At 42.1% G+C, this 17,584-nt stretch overlaps 1 protein-coding gene across 2 annotated transcripts in view; it reads left to right on the top strand.

The window, feature by feature from the left end:
- Window positions 1–631: 631 nt before the first annotated feature.
- The window catches only part of LOC149297927 (SH3 and PX domain-containing protein 2B-like), a 69,098-nt gene continuing 52,145 nt past the window's right edge, over window positions 632–17,584 (top strand). For both annotated transcript variants that reach the window (XM_089488095.1, XM_089488094.1), the window contains exon 1: window positions 632–703. In XM_089488095.1, coding sequence (XP_089344221.1) covers window positions 632–703 — 72 coding nt within the window. The remainder of the gene's footprint in view (window positions 704–17,584) is intronic.

Genomic DNA, 17,584 nt, shown 5'->3' with positions numbered 1-17,584 from the left:
GCTTGACGCTTTATTGTGGATCTTATTTGCTATTCCACTTACAGCCACCAGGGGGACATGCAACAGGCTATAGGCTGAATATAATATATATATATATATATATATATATATATATATATATATATATACACACACACACACATATATATATATATACACACACATATATATAGAGATATAAATATACACACACACACATATATATATATAAATATATTGTTATATATATATATAGTTATAAAAAATAGGTAGATAGATAGATAGATAGATAGATAGAGATATACACATACATATATACATACACACACACGTATTCACTGTCAGACATTCACTCTCTCTCCCTTGCCTCCTTCTCTCCACCGATCCGCCCCTGTAGGGCTGGGATTAAGTAATGAGCCCTCCTCAAACTGAGAGAGAGCAGAGACCTTAAGCTATGAAAGTAGCCCCAGAGAACCTGGACCCTGTGCAGCTTCGGCTCTTCGGTGGCTCCTGCTTCTTATAGCCGTTTGCCAACACATAGGACTGGCTACCATATCTTATCACCCAGCTGGATGTTGGAAGGGTCTCGACCACCCAGAAAGAAAGCCTGAGCCTCCGATCTGCCTTTTGTGTGAAGCCGGAGAGAAGAGCCATGCCCAGGAGAAGCATTGTAGAAGTGTGTGTGCAGGACGTGCAGAAGAGACGCAGCCCCAACAAGCATTATGTGAGTTAGTGGGGCAGATGCTCCGTGGGTGGCCTCAATGTGCCTTCCAGGGTGGGGGGCAAGTTCATCCCCCTCCTTGTTGCATTTGCAGTGCCCATCCCTGCAGTAACAAGCCATGTGTCGGAATGAGGGTCGTGCAGGAGGCAGGGAGATCCGGTGTGAAGGAGCCGGGAATTCGGTGATCGGTGCCCTCCTAATATACCATCCGAGCAGTGAGGATGAGCCAGGGAGCCACAATCATTTCCTGGTGTGGCTTGGAAATCACTGCATTTATTTCACCCCTGCTGGTATTTCTTAATACTAGCTGTATCTCTGCATTGAACACTGTGATTCACACTAACACTGAAGTGAAATGAACCATTGTGTTCATAATACTGCATATACTGTACATAGTTTGCCAAAGATAAAAAAACTAAGTTTCCTTTAAGGACTGTTGCTACATATGATGGGTTTGGTTTGATACAGAGAGGGCTTGATATGGGGTTAATCCAAGCACTGCTTGCCAATACTTAAAAGAAGCAATCATCCTAATTGCAGACTGGGACTGGCTCTGACTTGGCAAATGGTTTTCCCAGCTGACAGTGTAGCTTTTGTCCAGATTGGGCAGAAATGTGCGGTGTTAAAATTACTGGTACTGTGCTGGTCTTCAATTGGAGAGGTCACTTAGGACAAAGAATGGTTTTATTATTATTATTTATATTCTTAAACAGTTTGCGATGCATTTTTCCCAATACACATATTCAGAATTCCTAAACCAAGATAAACCCTTACATTAGGTAAAGAGGGCCTTGCTCGCAAGCTGACAATCTATTGCAATACTATAAATGTAGTCTGCCACTGTTTCTAATGAGGGATCAATGTCTGTCCTACACCATTCTAGGTGGGGCTTAGGCTTAACACAGGGGCTTCATTGTTTTCAAAGTAGAGCTGTTGGACGACTTTCTCCTTGAGTATAAAACCAATATGAAATTGACTGGTTCCTTCTTCATAAATAATTCTCGGATTCAGTATCCAGTGGAAATGTATGTATGGCTTTTTAAGTAGTGATTTAGTGCGCATGTGGCAGCATTAGTCACCCACATCTGCAAATTCCCATATACAGTGAAATGATGTCATCATGTCCTGGTTGGTCAATTTATACATCATATGTACATAAAGGAAATTGTTTTAATTTTTAGATTAACTATTTACATGTACAGAAGGGCTTATATGTAATGAATTTGGGGTTTTAAAAGTTAGACATTCACACCCTTTTCTCCTTTGTCTCCTCTGCATAATTCTGAGGATAGTCAACCATCAGTGCCTTGGAGGGGTTAACTGAAGAGTGGTCCCAGTTACTTCTTACCTGTACCACCTGTCTCATGTAAAAATTGTGCTGGTCCTTGTTGAGGGCCCTCAGTTTGAGGACGTATCAGCAGAAATGGTTCTTTAGGGGTTTGAGGGCTATCAACCTTTTCAGTGAAGAGTATAATTACTTATAGTGTTATTGCTATCTTGCACTTATTTCATGGCAGGTCACTTCTTGACCCTCATTAAGCAACCATGTGCAAAACATGAGCTTGCTGCAGTACTAAATGCAAAATCCCTGCAAGGTCCATTTAATATTGTTTTACATGATGTACTTTAAATAAAATGGTTGTAGGACCAAGTTTAAAAAGTGGCCTTATTACCATAGCAACCAATAGAACAGTCATGTAATCAGGAACATTCCATAGGTTTCTATAGTGATAAGACAACTTTTCTAACTTCATACCCCTATGACTTATGCATAACCATCATTCAGCGTTATCATCTGATTTGCAGTAGGGTATTTAGAATCATTCACAACATTGTAACATCTACAAAAATATTTAATGTAACATATACAGAATTAGAAAATTGTGTTGACATTGTGTTGTTCTTTGTCTACTTCCTCCTTTTCTTTTATTTGGCATGGCTTGGCAACCACCTAGTTTTACTCAATGGACTGACTGGCCATAAGAGAAACATTTCCGACATTGCATTATACTTTCTTAGAAATGCATTAATGTCCTGTGAGAGAGAGCCTTAGTAATCAATACCCTCCACTTTGAACTGTATCAGTTACACAACCACGCATGGCATGTATATATATATTACACCTATAGTGAAGGCTTGTATTCTAGATCTGATATAAGGGTACCAGAGCAGGCCGCTTGTAAGGGACTCTATGGTAAAGGCCTCTGGCTCTTTATAGACAATAGACGCCAGGGGTGGAACCTGTATTTGAGGGGGTAGATAAAATATTAATAGAGTTACTGCTTCCTTTGGTAGGATGATAGTATGATCTTTGTTTCTTTTCTCACTTCCCATCTCCCTTTTCCTGTTTCCTAAATTTTCCACTCATCCCCTTCCATGATGCTCTTAGATCTGCCGGATTAACGCTGTCCAGTGTACGGAGTGTAATAATAAAGCCAACGTTGATGCCTAGCAGCAAATGCAGCTTTTAAACCAAATGTGGAATTGGTGAAGGTGGCCTCTGCCTTCGGTGATGGAGTAGGGAGTGGTTTATTGATGGGTTTTCTGGAGACTCGCTCACTTCTAACCATTAAATGAGGTTGAGTTTGCGTTGCTTTGTATAGTAATCATATGCAAGCAGATGGTGCATGCTTGGAATTCTGGGATCGAAAGGCAAACCCAGATTAGCCAAATTCATATGCTGATCATCATGTTATTATTGTAACTGTAGGGGAGGCAGTAATGGGATGTTTCAGATTACATATTCCTATCTGGGGTATTCTTAATGTCCTGTGCAAATAATATACCAATTTTAAACCCACATAGCTCAGGGCTGGGCAAATTAAATGTGTTTAAAAGTTACAAGCCAGGCAGACAAATCTGGGAGCCAACCTAGTCTTATTTAAGACAAAGAAAGGTAAAACCATGTATTTAGTCCTGGTGACCACCTTGTGTCGCGTTTTGCTTCTTCGTGTGTATGTGTGATTAGCAGTGTGTGTGTTTCTGTGTGTGATGAGAAGGCACAAGTACAGAGCTGTAATTATCATTTTAGTGCTAGACAGTAGCCGGAGGTCATTAGTATGATGTCATTTTTCCTTCCCCCCCCATGACAGAGCTGCATTAAGGAGTAACATGTGGTCTGGACAGGCTAAGTGCCTTGGATGGCCAGTCTAAAAAAAAAAAAACATTCCTTGAAGCAATATTTCGTTCTAACACAATGATTAACCCCTTGCATTCCACAGGTGGTCTACCACATTACACAATTGCCCCTTTAAAGTATTTATGACAGATTTACACTGAAGGTGCCGGTGTAGCATTTAACCCTTCAGTGCTGAATATTTGGAACCGCTTATCACACTGAGCTCTGACAAGGAAGGCAGTTGTGATTTTAGGCATCCTTGGAGGCATCAGACATGCTGTTGCCAGCAAAGACAAGTTTTACAAGTGTATGGCCACTTAAATGTCTGCTAGCCTTTTCATCCTTTCTCCCTCCCCCATTCTCCATTTTTATTCATTTCCTCCCCCCTCCCTTTCCTGATCCTAACTGTCTCTTTAGTAAAACATGTGGGACACCAATCTCTATCCATCCAGATCAAGGAGACTCACACATTAAAAGTGCATTTATATCAGTGAGAGAGGGAGGAGAAGGCTGTCTTTGTACCTTTTAGTTTCGAGGAACCATTGCAGGGAATAAGCAACAGCTTAATATTATACCTGTAGTTTATGAAATCCTGAGATCCTAAATTCCATCTGCTAACGTCTAGAACTTGCAGACCAGCCGGTCTAAAAGTAGACACCTTGTATACTCTGCAGCCCAGTCTTTAGTGCAGACCCCTGCATTTTTTTCATTAATAATTATAGATATTAAGCTCATAAGAGAGCAGACCTCTTCTCCTTATGAGCCCATGTGTCTTAACATTTATTAATGTTATTACGGTCTTAATGTTATTGTCTCCATCAGCTGCTACTCTATAAAAAAAAATATAATGCAATTCTTGTTGATTCAATTCTAGATGTACTCTTCTGTGTTTGATTAATAGAGTTTCTGAACTCTATTACAGTACTCTTCATAAACAATAGTAAGGAACATTCCTTTATGGGCACAGCTGAATTTGATCATAGGTCAGAAACTGCACTTATTCCAACTGGGATTTCATCAAATGGGGCTTTTGAATCAATGATTGTGAAATGTTCGCGTGTGGTGCTAAAGCAGAAGTTTAAGAAGAATTATAAAAATACATTATTGTATGGCCTATAAAAAGATGACTTTCTTTAAAGTGGCAGAGAATAATGGGAGCCGTAGCTAAAAAAAAGGGCAGATTTATGAAGTGCAGTACTGAGAAATACTGAGCGGCTCAAAACCACAATAGGGTTTTCTACACCATGATTTAAGGATCCATAAGAGAATTTGACTCTTGTGGTTTAGCAAAACCATGATCATTGAGTGAGAACATGAGCCAAGCCGAGTCCCTAACTGCTAAAAGGGACCCCCAATTGGAAGGACACTGTAGATAATTCTAGCCGGAGAAGAACATATCATTACTGCTAGTGGTTTGTCCACCCAGCACAAACTATGGATTTATAAATGCCTACCTTCTTATAATCTCAGTTTTTGTGTACCGCAAAATACGCAGCTGTTTTTACAAGATGGGCCTGTTCAGCAGGCATCTCTGCTGTTGATGATTTTCGATTTTAGTTTTATCTTGAGCTTCATACTAGAGCCATTTATGATTTCAAAAAACTAATTATTTAAACCCATTTCCCAGTGAGTCCCTTATACATTTACCAATGAGAGCTCAGTGAATGATGAGCAGACATTATGGCATAAAATTACTTCCAAAACAGAGAACACTGAATATTTATTAGTGCTGGAGTGTTGCCAAGTGCATTAAAAATGGGATATCTGTAAATGGCATAAAAGCCATCCACGTGAATCAATAAGACAGCAATACGGTATGTGTTGACTAGGTCTCCAATATTAGTGCATATAATCAAAACCAAGATATTATTGCTTAACATGATAAAAGACATACTTTAGCAAAAACAACAAAGTATTGCCCAATATCAGATTTTTTTGTTCCTTCCCTTTTTACTGATGAATGGAAATCAATACAGTGACGTCAGTTCAAATCTGGAATCTTTTAGTTTGTACAGAAGTCCTCACAGCAATAATTCCATATTTGATCGTTTTAAGTAATGACTCACTAAACAATGTGTTTTAGGTAACTTTTATTTATATGACACATTCTATCTAGGAACACTATACATTACAAATTACCATTTAAATCATCCAAAAAAAAAAGTTAGTCCAACGTAACATAAAGTTAATCGTTGAGATACTCTGAATTATGAGACTTTTTCTGCCATTTCTGTGTAATGTTCGCTGTATGTTAATCTGTTTGTAAAATAGCATATATGGTATTGTTGGAGTTTAGCAAAATTTTCTGCAAATCAGAGCTTAAATAAACTCCTAAAAATTAGTCTTGTTTCCCACCACAAACTAGGTTGACATTGGTCAATTTGTTTTTCTCTTCGGGAAAGCTTTGTTTGGAGGTCATGGTTAGAATAGGGGTTTGCGGCATGATACTATACATCCAGCCACCTTGCAATGTATTAAAGCTGAACCGTGTCAATCTTTCAGTCATCAGCAAAAGAGAGCTATGTGATAAAAGGGTTTCAAGTGCACCTGTGAGCAAACCCCATTTCCCCATAAATTGTTTATCAAGCACTAGTCATTAATATTTGAGTTAATATATAAGTGCATTTTTTATTCTAACTTTTTTTGCAGCTGTAGACATATTTACTGGAAATAGTAATTTGTTTCCGTTAAATTCAATTTTATTTCTGTAGCATCACATTGAAAACCACATATATTAAGCAAGGACAGAGAACTGAGTAAGTTATAGCTCAAAACACCTCAAAATGAGAAATAAACTTTAATAGGACAGCAATAAGAGCAAAACAGCTCATCTGAACCACAAATACAAGCCAATAGGCTGTTTCTGATAATACATGTCAAATCACCAAACTGAGAATTAGGAATAAGCCTAAATTTCTCAACGATGCTGTGTTAGTTTAGCTCAACCATTGAAAACATCTAAGCCTAAAAGTCAGAAAGTTAACTTTTGTTAAAATGTAACTTGTATCTATTTGTGTGTCTGTTATTCTTATTTCAGATATACCGGTATATCGCTCTTATGATATGTTGATTGTCGGTTATTATAATTGGAAGCTGCATGAATAATAGCCATAGACAGAGAAAGGACAAAGTACACTGTTCACTGGGCCTTGGACTAGACTGATGGTCCATCAAAACATCCTCATATAACCGATCCATCTGAGCCATGCGTTTGTAAGGCCCCTCAAAGTGCAGTGTACTCCAACCACAGACAGGGAGGGTGGTAAGTGGTACAATAGATGGCATTGGGCATATGTGCAGAGGACCAAGTTTTGAGTATAAAATGTAGTTGCCCACCCCTTGATCAGTGCCTGACCTCACAAATGCTCTACTGGGTGAATGGGCAAAAATTCCCACAAAAATGCTCCAAACTCCATGTGGAAAGCCTTCCCAGAAGAGTGTAAGCTCTGTTGGTGAAATGATCAGATGACCCAATACATTTGTCCATATAGTGTGGCATATTGATGGTAATCTATTTTGTATCAAATTTTTCCGACATAAAGCATTACAGATTCACATGGAAACTGTTGATGTTGTAAACAAAAAAAGTTTGAGAGCATCTCAACTGATAACAGAAAGCCCCTTTATAGCCTGTTCTGTGTGGCATTCCCACTTAGGACTGCCTCAAGGTTTAGCTCACTTGTGCTATCACAGAAAATCTGCATCAACATATCTTTCTGATCCACGCTCAGAATAAAAAGGCAAGGCCAGTTTACTTTGAACAAGGGAGCCAACGACTCCAGATATTTGTTTTTTTTCCCTTCATAGACCTCATCAGCATACCTGGGAACTTCTGGGCTTCCCTTGCGGGACGCGGCCTGGACTGCCCACTGCGGTCAGCGGGCGGTCCCGTGACATCGCTAGGAGCGACAAGGTGTAGACATTAATGGCTGTGTGTTGAGTTATTTTGAGGGGACAGCAAATTTACACAGATATACAGTCTGTACACTCACTACTTTACATTGTAGCAGGGTGTCATTTCTTCAGTGTTGTCACATGAAAACATATAATAACATATTTACAAAAATGTGAGGGGTGTATTCACTTTTGTGAGATACTGTGTGTGTATATGTATGTATGTACACATACAAACACATATACATACATCCCACCTCCCTCCCCCTTACCTCTTACCAGCCTCATTTTCACTGCGGGTCTCCTGACCCCCGATACGTTCCTGTCTCCCCGTGCTGGCTCAAAATAGTTTAGAAAGGGCCCTTCTGACCTGGACAGCACCAATCCAAGTCGGAAGGGCCCTTTCTAAACAATAAGTACCGTCCTCTGTTACCCTTGGTAATGTTAGCCTTTTTTTTTCTTATTTATTTGTGATGTTTTTGTAGAAAAAGTTAGTTTCCTATAGGTCTCATGCAGACTTCAGACAAAAGCTGTATGTACCAATTTACAAAATAGCTTGTGAAAGACACCAAGACCATCAGACTCATGACCGTAAGGGAGTGTCCGTTTGAAATATCTGTTTTGATAGAAGGGTCAGGAAGGCACTAGTGTCGCCTTATCCCACACATGAGCTCTTCTTGGCGTGTAGCCTATTAAGGCACGTCTTAACATGCTGAATGTTTTTATGCTGTCAACTCCTTTTTTTGCCTGAGGTATTACAGAGTTAATAAAGATGATTTGCGCTATTTTTGTTTTCCTTGGCCAGTTTTTCTTTTGTTGCTGTGGGGTTTCCCACCCATTAATGGGGTGGGGTTAATCAAGGTTTAAATGTGGCAGTAATAAACTCAAATCAAATTAATGGGCTAGCATTTTTGCCCCTTCCCTAATACTCTTTGGTGTCCGTGTCATTATGTGAAGAGGGTGTATTCCATACGATGAGTTGCTGATTTACATCTCCTATATGTCAAAGTCAAAGATGTGCTTTTTATTTTATTTTTTTTAAAACTAATAGCTAAATTATTGCTACCATAATGTTACTGGTATTTTTATCAGCCTAAAATACCTACTCGGACTTCATCTATTATAGCTGTAGATGTGCCCTTTAAAAAAAAAATAAAAAAATAGCTAAATTACTGCTTCTGTAATATTACAGGTATTTTTTTTATCAACCTAAGATACCTACTTATTTCCAAGAACTTTTGACATCATAGAAGTAGCACTCAGTTACCCTGCTTTTTGATGTAGAGCATTCTTGATGCTTTGCAATATGTATTGTGTGAGCAACAGTGTATAGTGTGAGCAATAGTGTAGAGGAAGTGTATGTATATAACAGATGTTTTGATCCTGCATATATTACTTACTATGTGATCTCATGTTGGTGAAGAAGGAGACTGACGACTTTTACCTTATGAGGCCTGTTACTCTTGTCCCAGTTGGATCAGGCTGATCTCTATTTGGGGAAGCAGAGTTTGTGTTTTCCTATGCAGCCTTGGACTCCTAATGTGGGATCTGGACGAGTGCTCGTGAGTTTGTGGACATGAGCCAGCAGTTATCCTGGCCAAGAGGCAAAATCTCTTTTGTTTCCTGGCATTTCCATCGCTGCTCCTTTTTTCCCCCTATGATTTTTCCATTTTGCATGTAACCCTTCTTTGCATCTACTCCTGCCTGCCAGCAACTACTAGAGAGCACCCTAATTATTAACTCTGTAAGGGATGTATTTATTTATTAGCTTTAGTTAAATGCTTTAATGAACATACCTTAATATGCATTTTTGCTAAACCCTGTCTGGGACAATGGAGTGTCCCTTTAACGTAGTTTAGTATGCATTTGGCTGTATAGCGTGCATGCACTGGATGTGTTCAGCTCATTCAAGCCTAGGAGGTGGAGGGCAGGAAAAGTGGCAAATGCATAGGGGGGGATTCCACAGGACTGGGCCAAGGGATTATTGTACATTAGGTGAACTATGTTTCCAGCACCCCCTTCTGATTGCTAATCATCATGGCTGCTCCTCCTATCGACTCAGCTGCCTAGTCTGCCTATGCCCACAATGCCAAGTAACATCCATATGTAGCAACATTAGTGGGCTTGCGCTTAGAACCTGTGGCATTGACATTATACCTAAAGCCCACAGGTAGAGAACCACTACATAACTGCATTTCAGGTTCCAAATCAGGACACTTCTGTTGAGAGATGTGGCTGGAGGTGCGGCAGGCTACCACCCATATTAACCAAGGAGCCACCTTACTGTGGTCAACTACAAAGTGTTATGAAAAATCCATATGGGGCTATAAAGCCATTTATTTTCCAGTTCCTGGGGGCAGTCAGGGGATGTCAGAAGATCCCCAATAGGCCCATGATCCCCACTGCCCTTAAAAACAGGACAGTGGGGCTACTCAGTGGGACAATACCATGAACATCAGGACTGTCATATGGAAAACAGGACCCATGGATGTTTATAAAACATCCTAATGTACATCAGCATGGCTGATGGACAAGTGGCTCTATGTGAATATACATTAAGTTCGGCTCTTAAAAAATATAGACATTTTATTGTCAAGGTCATCTGTAAGCATTGAAGAAGTTGAAAATCTGTGCAGGTTTTGGTAACAACCCCCCCCCCCCCCCAAAGCAAAATAGTATTAATTTAATTAAAAGGCTGCTGTAAAAGCTGAAACGTATCAGACCTTGAACACTTTAATACCTATGAAATGCAATACAGCATTTTAATACTATCTGTGTCAGCAAAAAAGAACTCCTACAGTTTTCTCTTTCGCAAAATCAGAACTCAACTTTTTATGTTCTCATAACTCCATCCTTACTAGCTTTTTAATGACCCACCCTGGGACATTGTATATCAAATGGGTTTTGGTACTTTAAGGCCAGCAGTCAATAAATCAATGTATGTGTGGTGGCTTTCTGGATATATGCAGCCACTGTGCACCCAGCAAGCGACCTCAAGCTAAAAGACAGGTCTGTAGCACAACTAGCAATAAAGATATGTGGACATTTAACCAGTTGGCCCAATGGTGTCACCAGACTGGGGTGCTAATTAGTAGACTTGTGCATTCGTATTCGGGCGAACTTAAAAACGAACACTAAGCGTACGTTTTCTGCCCAAATACCGAACCTACGAACATGGCGGCGGCAGCGTATACGAAGACACACAACACAAAGAATCTTCGTATTCGTCTGCTAATCTCCCTGGTCCCTTCTCTATCTATCCTACTGTCACGACTGCAATACAGCAGAGGATCCTCGTTGCAGAAATTGGGAAGGCGCCTCCTGGCGGAGATGGAGAGCCCAGCAACGGAACACCGAAGTGTAGAACGGACACAGGAGCGTAGCGTAGTACAAATAATCAGGAACAAAAATAATAAATAAAAATAATAAATTCAGGGGTCAGGCAGAAGAGTAGTCGGGGTCACAAGCAAAGGTCAGGGCAGGCAGCAAACAGCAAAGGTCAAAAACTAGCCAGAGTCAGAACCAATAAATAACAAATTCAGGAACGCTAGTGAAGGCTATTAGGCACTATCACAGGCAAAGGTGAAGTGCATACTGAGGGTTTAAATATCCCTCTCAATCTCAGGATCCTCCTACCCACCTAATTAGGGGGAGGAGGAAAAAAGATAAATGTCGCTTTAAGAAGCGACATGAATATTTATGAGTTAGCCGTTCGCGCATGCGCGAACGGCACTCCTGACGTCGAGGCGCGCGCCCCGTCAGGATCCAGTCATCTCTGCGGGGACGCGCGTCTATCCGCCGAACGGACCTGGCGGCGGCTCCCACCAACGGAACGAGCAGGGGGCTAGACGCGCGGGCTGCGTCTCAGCTCCCCTACCCGCGGGACAACGGAGGAGGTAACAGTACCCCCCCTACTATGAGAGACATCCTGGCGATCAGGGGCAGGTTTCTGTGGAAATTTTTTATGGAACGCACGAATCTTAGCAGGAGCATGGACATCGGAGGCAAGAATCCAGGAACTCTCCTCAGGACCATATCCCTTCCATCTGATAAAATATTGAAGCCTCCCTCGTTTCCTTCTAGAATCTAAAATAGCCTGCACTTCATATTCTTCCTCCCCTTGAATAATGACAGGATCAGGAGTGCGAACCGTGGAGGAGTATTGGTTAGAAATTACAGGTTTCAGTAAGGAAATATGAAATGCATTGTTGATGCGTAATGTTCTCGGTAAGACCAGAGAATACGTAACTTCATTAATTCTTGTCTTGATTTTATAGGGACCGATATATTTAGGACCTAAAGTTCTGGCAGCTTGTTGAAGTTTCAGATATTTCGTGGAAAGCCACACATAATCACCAGGGTTAAGCACGGGTCCTTGCGGGTTCTTTTGCAGCTTTTTAGTGCGCTTCAGGTGTTCAGCAAGAGCTGCCCAATGGTCCTGTAATTGTGCTTCAGCTGCCGGAACCCCTGTGGTACTAGTGTCCTGAGGCCAAAATGAAGGTTCATATCCATTAACTGCTTTAAACGGAGACATTTTTAAGGATTCGTGATATGAACTATTGTAGGACCATTCAGCAAGATGTAGCAGCAGTGACCAATCAGACTGATCCTCGGAAACATACATTCGAAGATACTGCTTGAGAACCTGGTTGGTTCTTTCAGCCTGCCCATTAGATTGAGGATGATGAGAAGAAGAAAAATGCAATTCTATCCCCATGAGTTTGCACATTGCTCTCCAGAATCTGGAGATAAATTGCGACCCTCTGTCGGAAACTATTATTTGAGGGACTCCGTGAAGACGTATAATTTCCTTCATGAATGTGTCAGCCAAGATACTAGCTGACGGGAGTTTGGAGAGAGCAATGAAATGAGCCTGTTTGCTGAAAAGATCAACAACCACTAAGATGGTAGTGTGACCCCTGGAGGAAGGAAGATCTGTGACAAAATCCATGGCTATATGTTGCCATGGACGCTCAGGAACCGGGAGCGGACATAATAATCCAGCAGGTCTGGTGCGTGGTGTTTTATTGTGACCACAAACGTTACAAGCTTGTACATAGTCTGATATGTCCCGAGACATAGTAGGCCACCAGAAATGTCTCTGGAGAAGAAATTTGACATTATGAGTTCCCCGATGACCAGCTACAGGTGAGGCATGACCCCAGGAGAGAACAGCATTACGAAACCGTGGTTGAACATAGAGTCTACCAGGAGGGGTTATATGTCCTGTAGGCCGAGGCGTTTGTGACTTAGAAATATGCCACAAAAGTGTACTATGGATGGTGGCAATTATCTTCGTAGACGGTATGATAGGTTCAACAGGAGTCTCTCGATCAGGTGCCGCATGCTTCCTTGACAGTGCGTCAGCTTTAGTGTTCTTGGAGCCCGGACGAAACGAAATAGAAAAATTAAAGCGAGTAAAGAACAAGGCCCACCGAGCTTGTCGAGGATTGAGTCTTTTAGCTTTCTCGATATATACAAGATTCTTATGATCAGTCAGAATCGTAACAGGAACCGCAGTCCCTTCAAGCAGATGTCGCCATTCCTCTAAGGCCAATTTAATAGCCAATAGTTCACGGTTTCCGATATCATAATTTTGTTCGGTGGTAGAGAAAGTCTTAGAAAAATACGAACACGGGTGAAGGCGATTGGAAATTTGATTTCGCTGGGACAGTATGGCTCCCGCTCCAGTTTCTGATGCCTCAACCTCCAAAATAAAGGGCAAATCAGGATCAGGCCGTTGTAAAATAGGTGCTGAAGTAAAAGCCAGCTTCAGTTTCTCAAAGGCTCCTTTAGCTTCCGGGGTCCAAACTTTCGGATTAGCCCCCTTCCGAGTGAGAGCAATTATAGGAGCGATGATCTGAGAAAAATTTCGAATGAAACGACGATAGTAATTGGCAAAACCTACGAATCGCTGTATACCCTTAATATCAGAGGGTTCCTTCCAGTCTTTGATGGCTGCCAATTTGTCAGGATCCATTTCCAGTTGCCCAGCAGATAAGATATAGCCCAAAAACTTCACCTTGTCACATTCAAATTCACATTTCTCGGCCTTAGCAAATAATGTGTTCTCGTAACCTTTGTAATACTTGGTTAACATGTTGCCGATGCTCCACCAGATTCTTAGAGTAAATCAAAATATCGTCGAGATACACCATAACGTGGGATAGCAACATGTCACGGAAAATGTCATTTACAAAGCTCTGGAATACCGCTGGGGCATTACATAGCCCAAAAGGCATCACAAGGTATTCGTAATGTCCGTATCTGGTATTGAAAGCCGTCATCCACTCATCACCTTCTTGAATCCGAACCAAGTTTGTATGCCCCACGAAGATCAAGTTTAGTAAAAATGGTGGCATCCCTCAGTTGATCATACAGTTCTGTAATGAGCGGCAGAGGATACTTGTTCTTAATGGTTATTTTATTTAACCCACGATAGTCGATGCAGGGGCGTAATGAACCGTCTTTTTTAGAAATAAAGAAGAAGCCTGCTCCCGCCGGGAATGCTGAAGGTCTGATGAACCCCTTTTTTAGACTTTCATCTATATATTGAGCCAAAGCCTGATTCTCCGGTTGAGATAAGGGATATGTGTGTCCCTTGGGTGGGTTGGTGCCAGGTAACAATTTTATTGTACAATCATATGCGCGGTGGGGAGGCAAAGTCTCTGCTTTTCGTTTAGAAAACACATCTAAATAATCCCAGTACTGAGAAGGTACCAATTGACGAGGATCTGTAGCAGGAACTTCTAGAATTAAATTCAACTTGGTGGGAGTCTTGCAGCAGTTCTCCAAACATTCTTTACTCCAAGCCAGAATCTGTCCTTCTCTCCAGTCAATGCTGGGATTATGTTGTTGAAGCCAAGACATTCCTAATATGATGGGTATATGTGGGCTGGACAAAACATCAAATTGTATTTCTTCAGGGTGGAGAATACCGACTACGGCACCAATAATTTCCGTTTGGAGTGACACGATCCCAGTACCTAATGGGGACCCGTCTAGAGCAGCGATAGAAGTCTTCAGAGATTTTGGCTGTAACGGAACATTATTTTCCAGAGGCCAGGTTCTGTCTATAAAGTTCTCAGCGGCCCCTGAATCGATGAAAGCTTGGGTGGCCACTTGGTGGCCTGGCCACTGTAGCATGATGGGAACAAAAAGTCTCTGAGTCTGAGGAGGTGTAGCAACAGTAGCACTTAGTGAAGCACCTCCTATCTTCACTAAGTTCTGGCGTTTCCCGACCTCCTGGGGCATGTAGAAATCAAATGTCCTTTTTTGCCACAATACAAACACAACCCCAAAGTTCTGCGGCGCTGTTTCTCCTCAGCTGTAAGATGAAGTACAGGGCCTATTTCCATAGGTTCATCAGCAGCAGCAGCGGCAGCAGCAGGTTCTGTAGGGGTCTGAAAAATGGGACGAACGGGAGGTCTGAACTGACGTGGCCTTCTGTCGCGTTCTCTGTCTCGCTCGAATTTTCTTTCTTGACCTCTGGCTTCTAGACGCAGACATAATGCAATCAGATGTTCCAAATCATGAGGTATGTCACGATAGGTGAGAGCATCTTTTAAAGACTCATTTAGACCCCTACGAAAGGCGGATTTCAGAGCACTGATATTCCAGTCAGTCTCATATGCTAACGTGCGAAATTCTACTGCATACTGGGCCACCGTTCTACTTCCCTGTTGAATCTCCAGCAAATTGGATTCCGCCGCCTCTCGTCTCCCGGGAGCATCAAACACTGCCCTGAACGAAGCAATAAAAGCGTCAGCATCTTCCAGAATGGGTGAATTCTGTTCCAACAGAGGTGATGCCCATGCTAATGCTTCTCCTTTTAAAAGGTTGATAATAAAAGTCACTCTGTTATTATGAGAAGCAAAGGTGTGAGGATGAGCTCGGAAGTGTAGAGTGCACTGATTCAAAAAACCCCTACATTCCTGGGGGTCTCCGGAAAATTTATCTGGCAAAGGCATCTTGGGTGCTTTGACCGGCGTACCGAATCCAGGTGCTGGTGAAGATGAATCAGATGATGCACCTTGGCCGACGGGAGGAGACAGGTTGGTAGCCATGGATCTGAGGAGGTCAGCAACATCATCCAGTTTACGTTCCAAAGACTGTAGTTGTGATGCATGAGCCGCCAGGACTTGATCCTGTCTGTCTTGGCGATTGGACATCCTTGCCAAATCTGCGGGATCCATGTCGGGCCTGTGATAACTGTCACGACTGCAATACAGCAGAGGATCCTCGCTGCAGAAATTGGGAAGGCGCCTCCTGGCGGAGATGGAGAGCCCAGCAACGGAACACCGAAGTGTAGAACGGACACAGGAGCGTAGCGTAGTACAAATAATCAGGAACAAAAATAATAAATAAAAATAATAAATTCAGGGGTCAGGCAGAAGAGTAGTCGGGGTCACAAGCAAAGGTCAGGGCAGGCAGCAAACAGCAAAGGTCAAAAACTAGCCAGAGTCAGAGCCAATAAATAACAAATTCAGGAACGCTAGTGAAGGCTATTAGGCACTATCACAGGCAAAGGTGAAGTGCATACTGAGGGTTTAAATATCCCTCTCAATCTCAGGATCCTCCTACCCACCTAATTAGGGGGAGGAGGAAAAAAGATAAATGTCGCTTTAAGAAGCGTCATGAATATTTATGAGTTAGCCGTTCGCGCACGCGCCCCGTCAGGATCCAGTCATCTCTGCGGGGACGCGCGTCTATCCGCCGAACGGACCTGGCGGCGGCTCCCGCCAACGGAACGAGCAGGGGGCTGGACGCGCGGGCTGCGTCTCAGCTCCCCTACCCGCGGGACAACGGAGGAGGTAACACCTACCTTATCTGCGCAGCATCGGAGGAGTTAACGGGAGCGAAAATCCGTAGGTTTGCCGTCGGGAGTTAAAGGGCCGTGCGAGCGTCTATTGGTCACCTGCGGGGACCTTCTCTGGCATCAACTAATTGGTTCATGCTAGAGGAGGCTCCTGCCGGCGACCAATAAAGTCGTTCTTAAAGTCTACTAATTAGTTAATGTTTACTTAGGTTTTCATTTTATAATTGTACCTATTACTTCTTTTTGAAAGGTTCTAAGCTTTCTTTGAAGAATCCTTAAACTAATGCTGTAGAAAAGGGAAATTAAGCCAAAGTGTTACTTTATAAATATAAAAAAAACACATCTTCATGTTGCTCAAGCTGCATGGATGTGTGGAGCTACTAGAGGCCACCCATCTTACTTTTCATGGAATACATATGACGCATGAGAAGGGGAAGGCGGTTAGACAGAGGTAAGCAAACATTAAGAAAACAAATGAAAAGCTAATTTTAGTTATGTTGCTTAAGTAGTGTAAGCCCCATACTTGACATATGCATCCTACTGCTCCTCTTTCCTAACAGATTGTCCTAGCTCAGAATGGTTGGTGCATATAAGCATTTAGTGCAGTACAGGTCAATAAATTACACATATAATCATTTGTGTAAATATTTTAATCATGTTGCTTAATTTGTAACATTTTTTGTGGCGATTTCCTCCCTCGCTCTGTATAATACTCTCCGAGCCTTCTGGGGACATGATTTTCTTTGCTTGATGGGCTGCTTCCTGCAACCTCTCTCAACACTCTCCATGAAAAGGATTAATCTGGTGCTAGGGGGGGGAACCTAATGGTATGTGTAAAGTTGGACTGCTCAGACCTTCCAGCTGTTTTGGGTTACAATTCCCATGATCCTCAGTTCGTTACTGGCAAAGGATCATGGGACTGATAATCTAAAAACAGTATGTCTTTGTCGGTGCTGTAACTGAATTTGTGAAACTTGGGTACAGCATAAAGGCGTCCGCCCACACACGTTCCTTTAAACGGACCTTAAAACGATCCCAGCCTGTTAACAGCTGT

Source organism: Sceloporus occidentalis, unplaced genomic scaffold, assembly GCF_023333645.1.
Source record: "Sceloporus occidentalis isolate IW3139 unplaced genomic scaffold, rSceOcc1.0.p SCAF_36, whole genome shotgun sequence".
In the NCBI taxonomy this organism is placed as follows: domain Eukaryota; kingdom Metazoa; phylum Chordata; class Lepidosauria; order Squamata; family Phrynosomatidae; genus Sceloporus; species Sceloporus occidentalis.
Note: the sequence above shows the minus strand (reverse complement) of the source record. Positions and strands in the feature narration are given on the sequence as shown.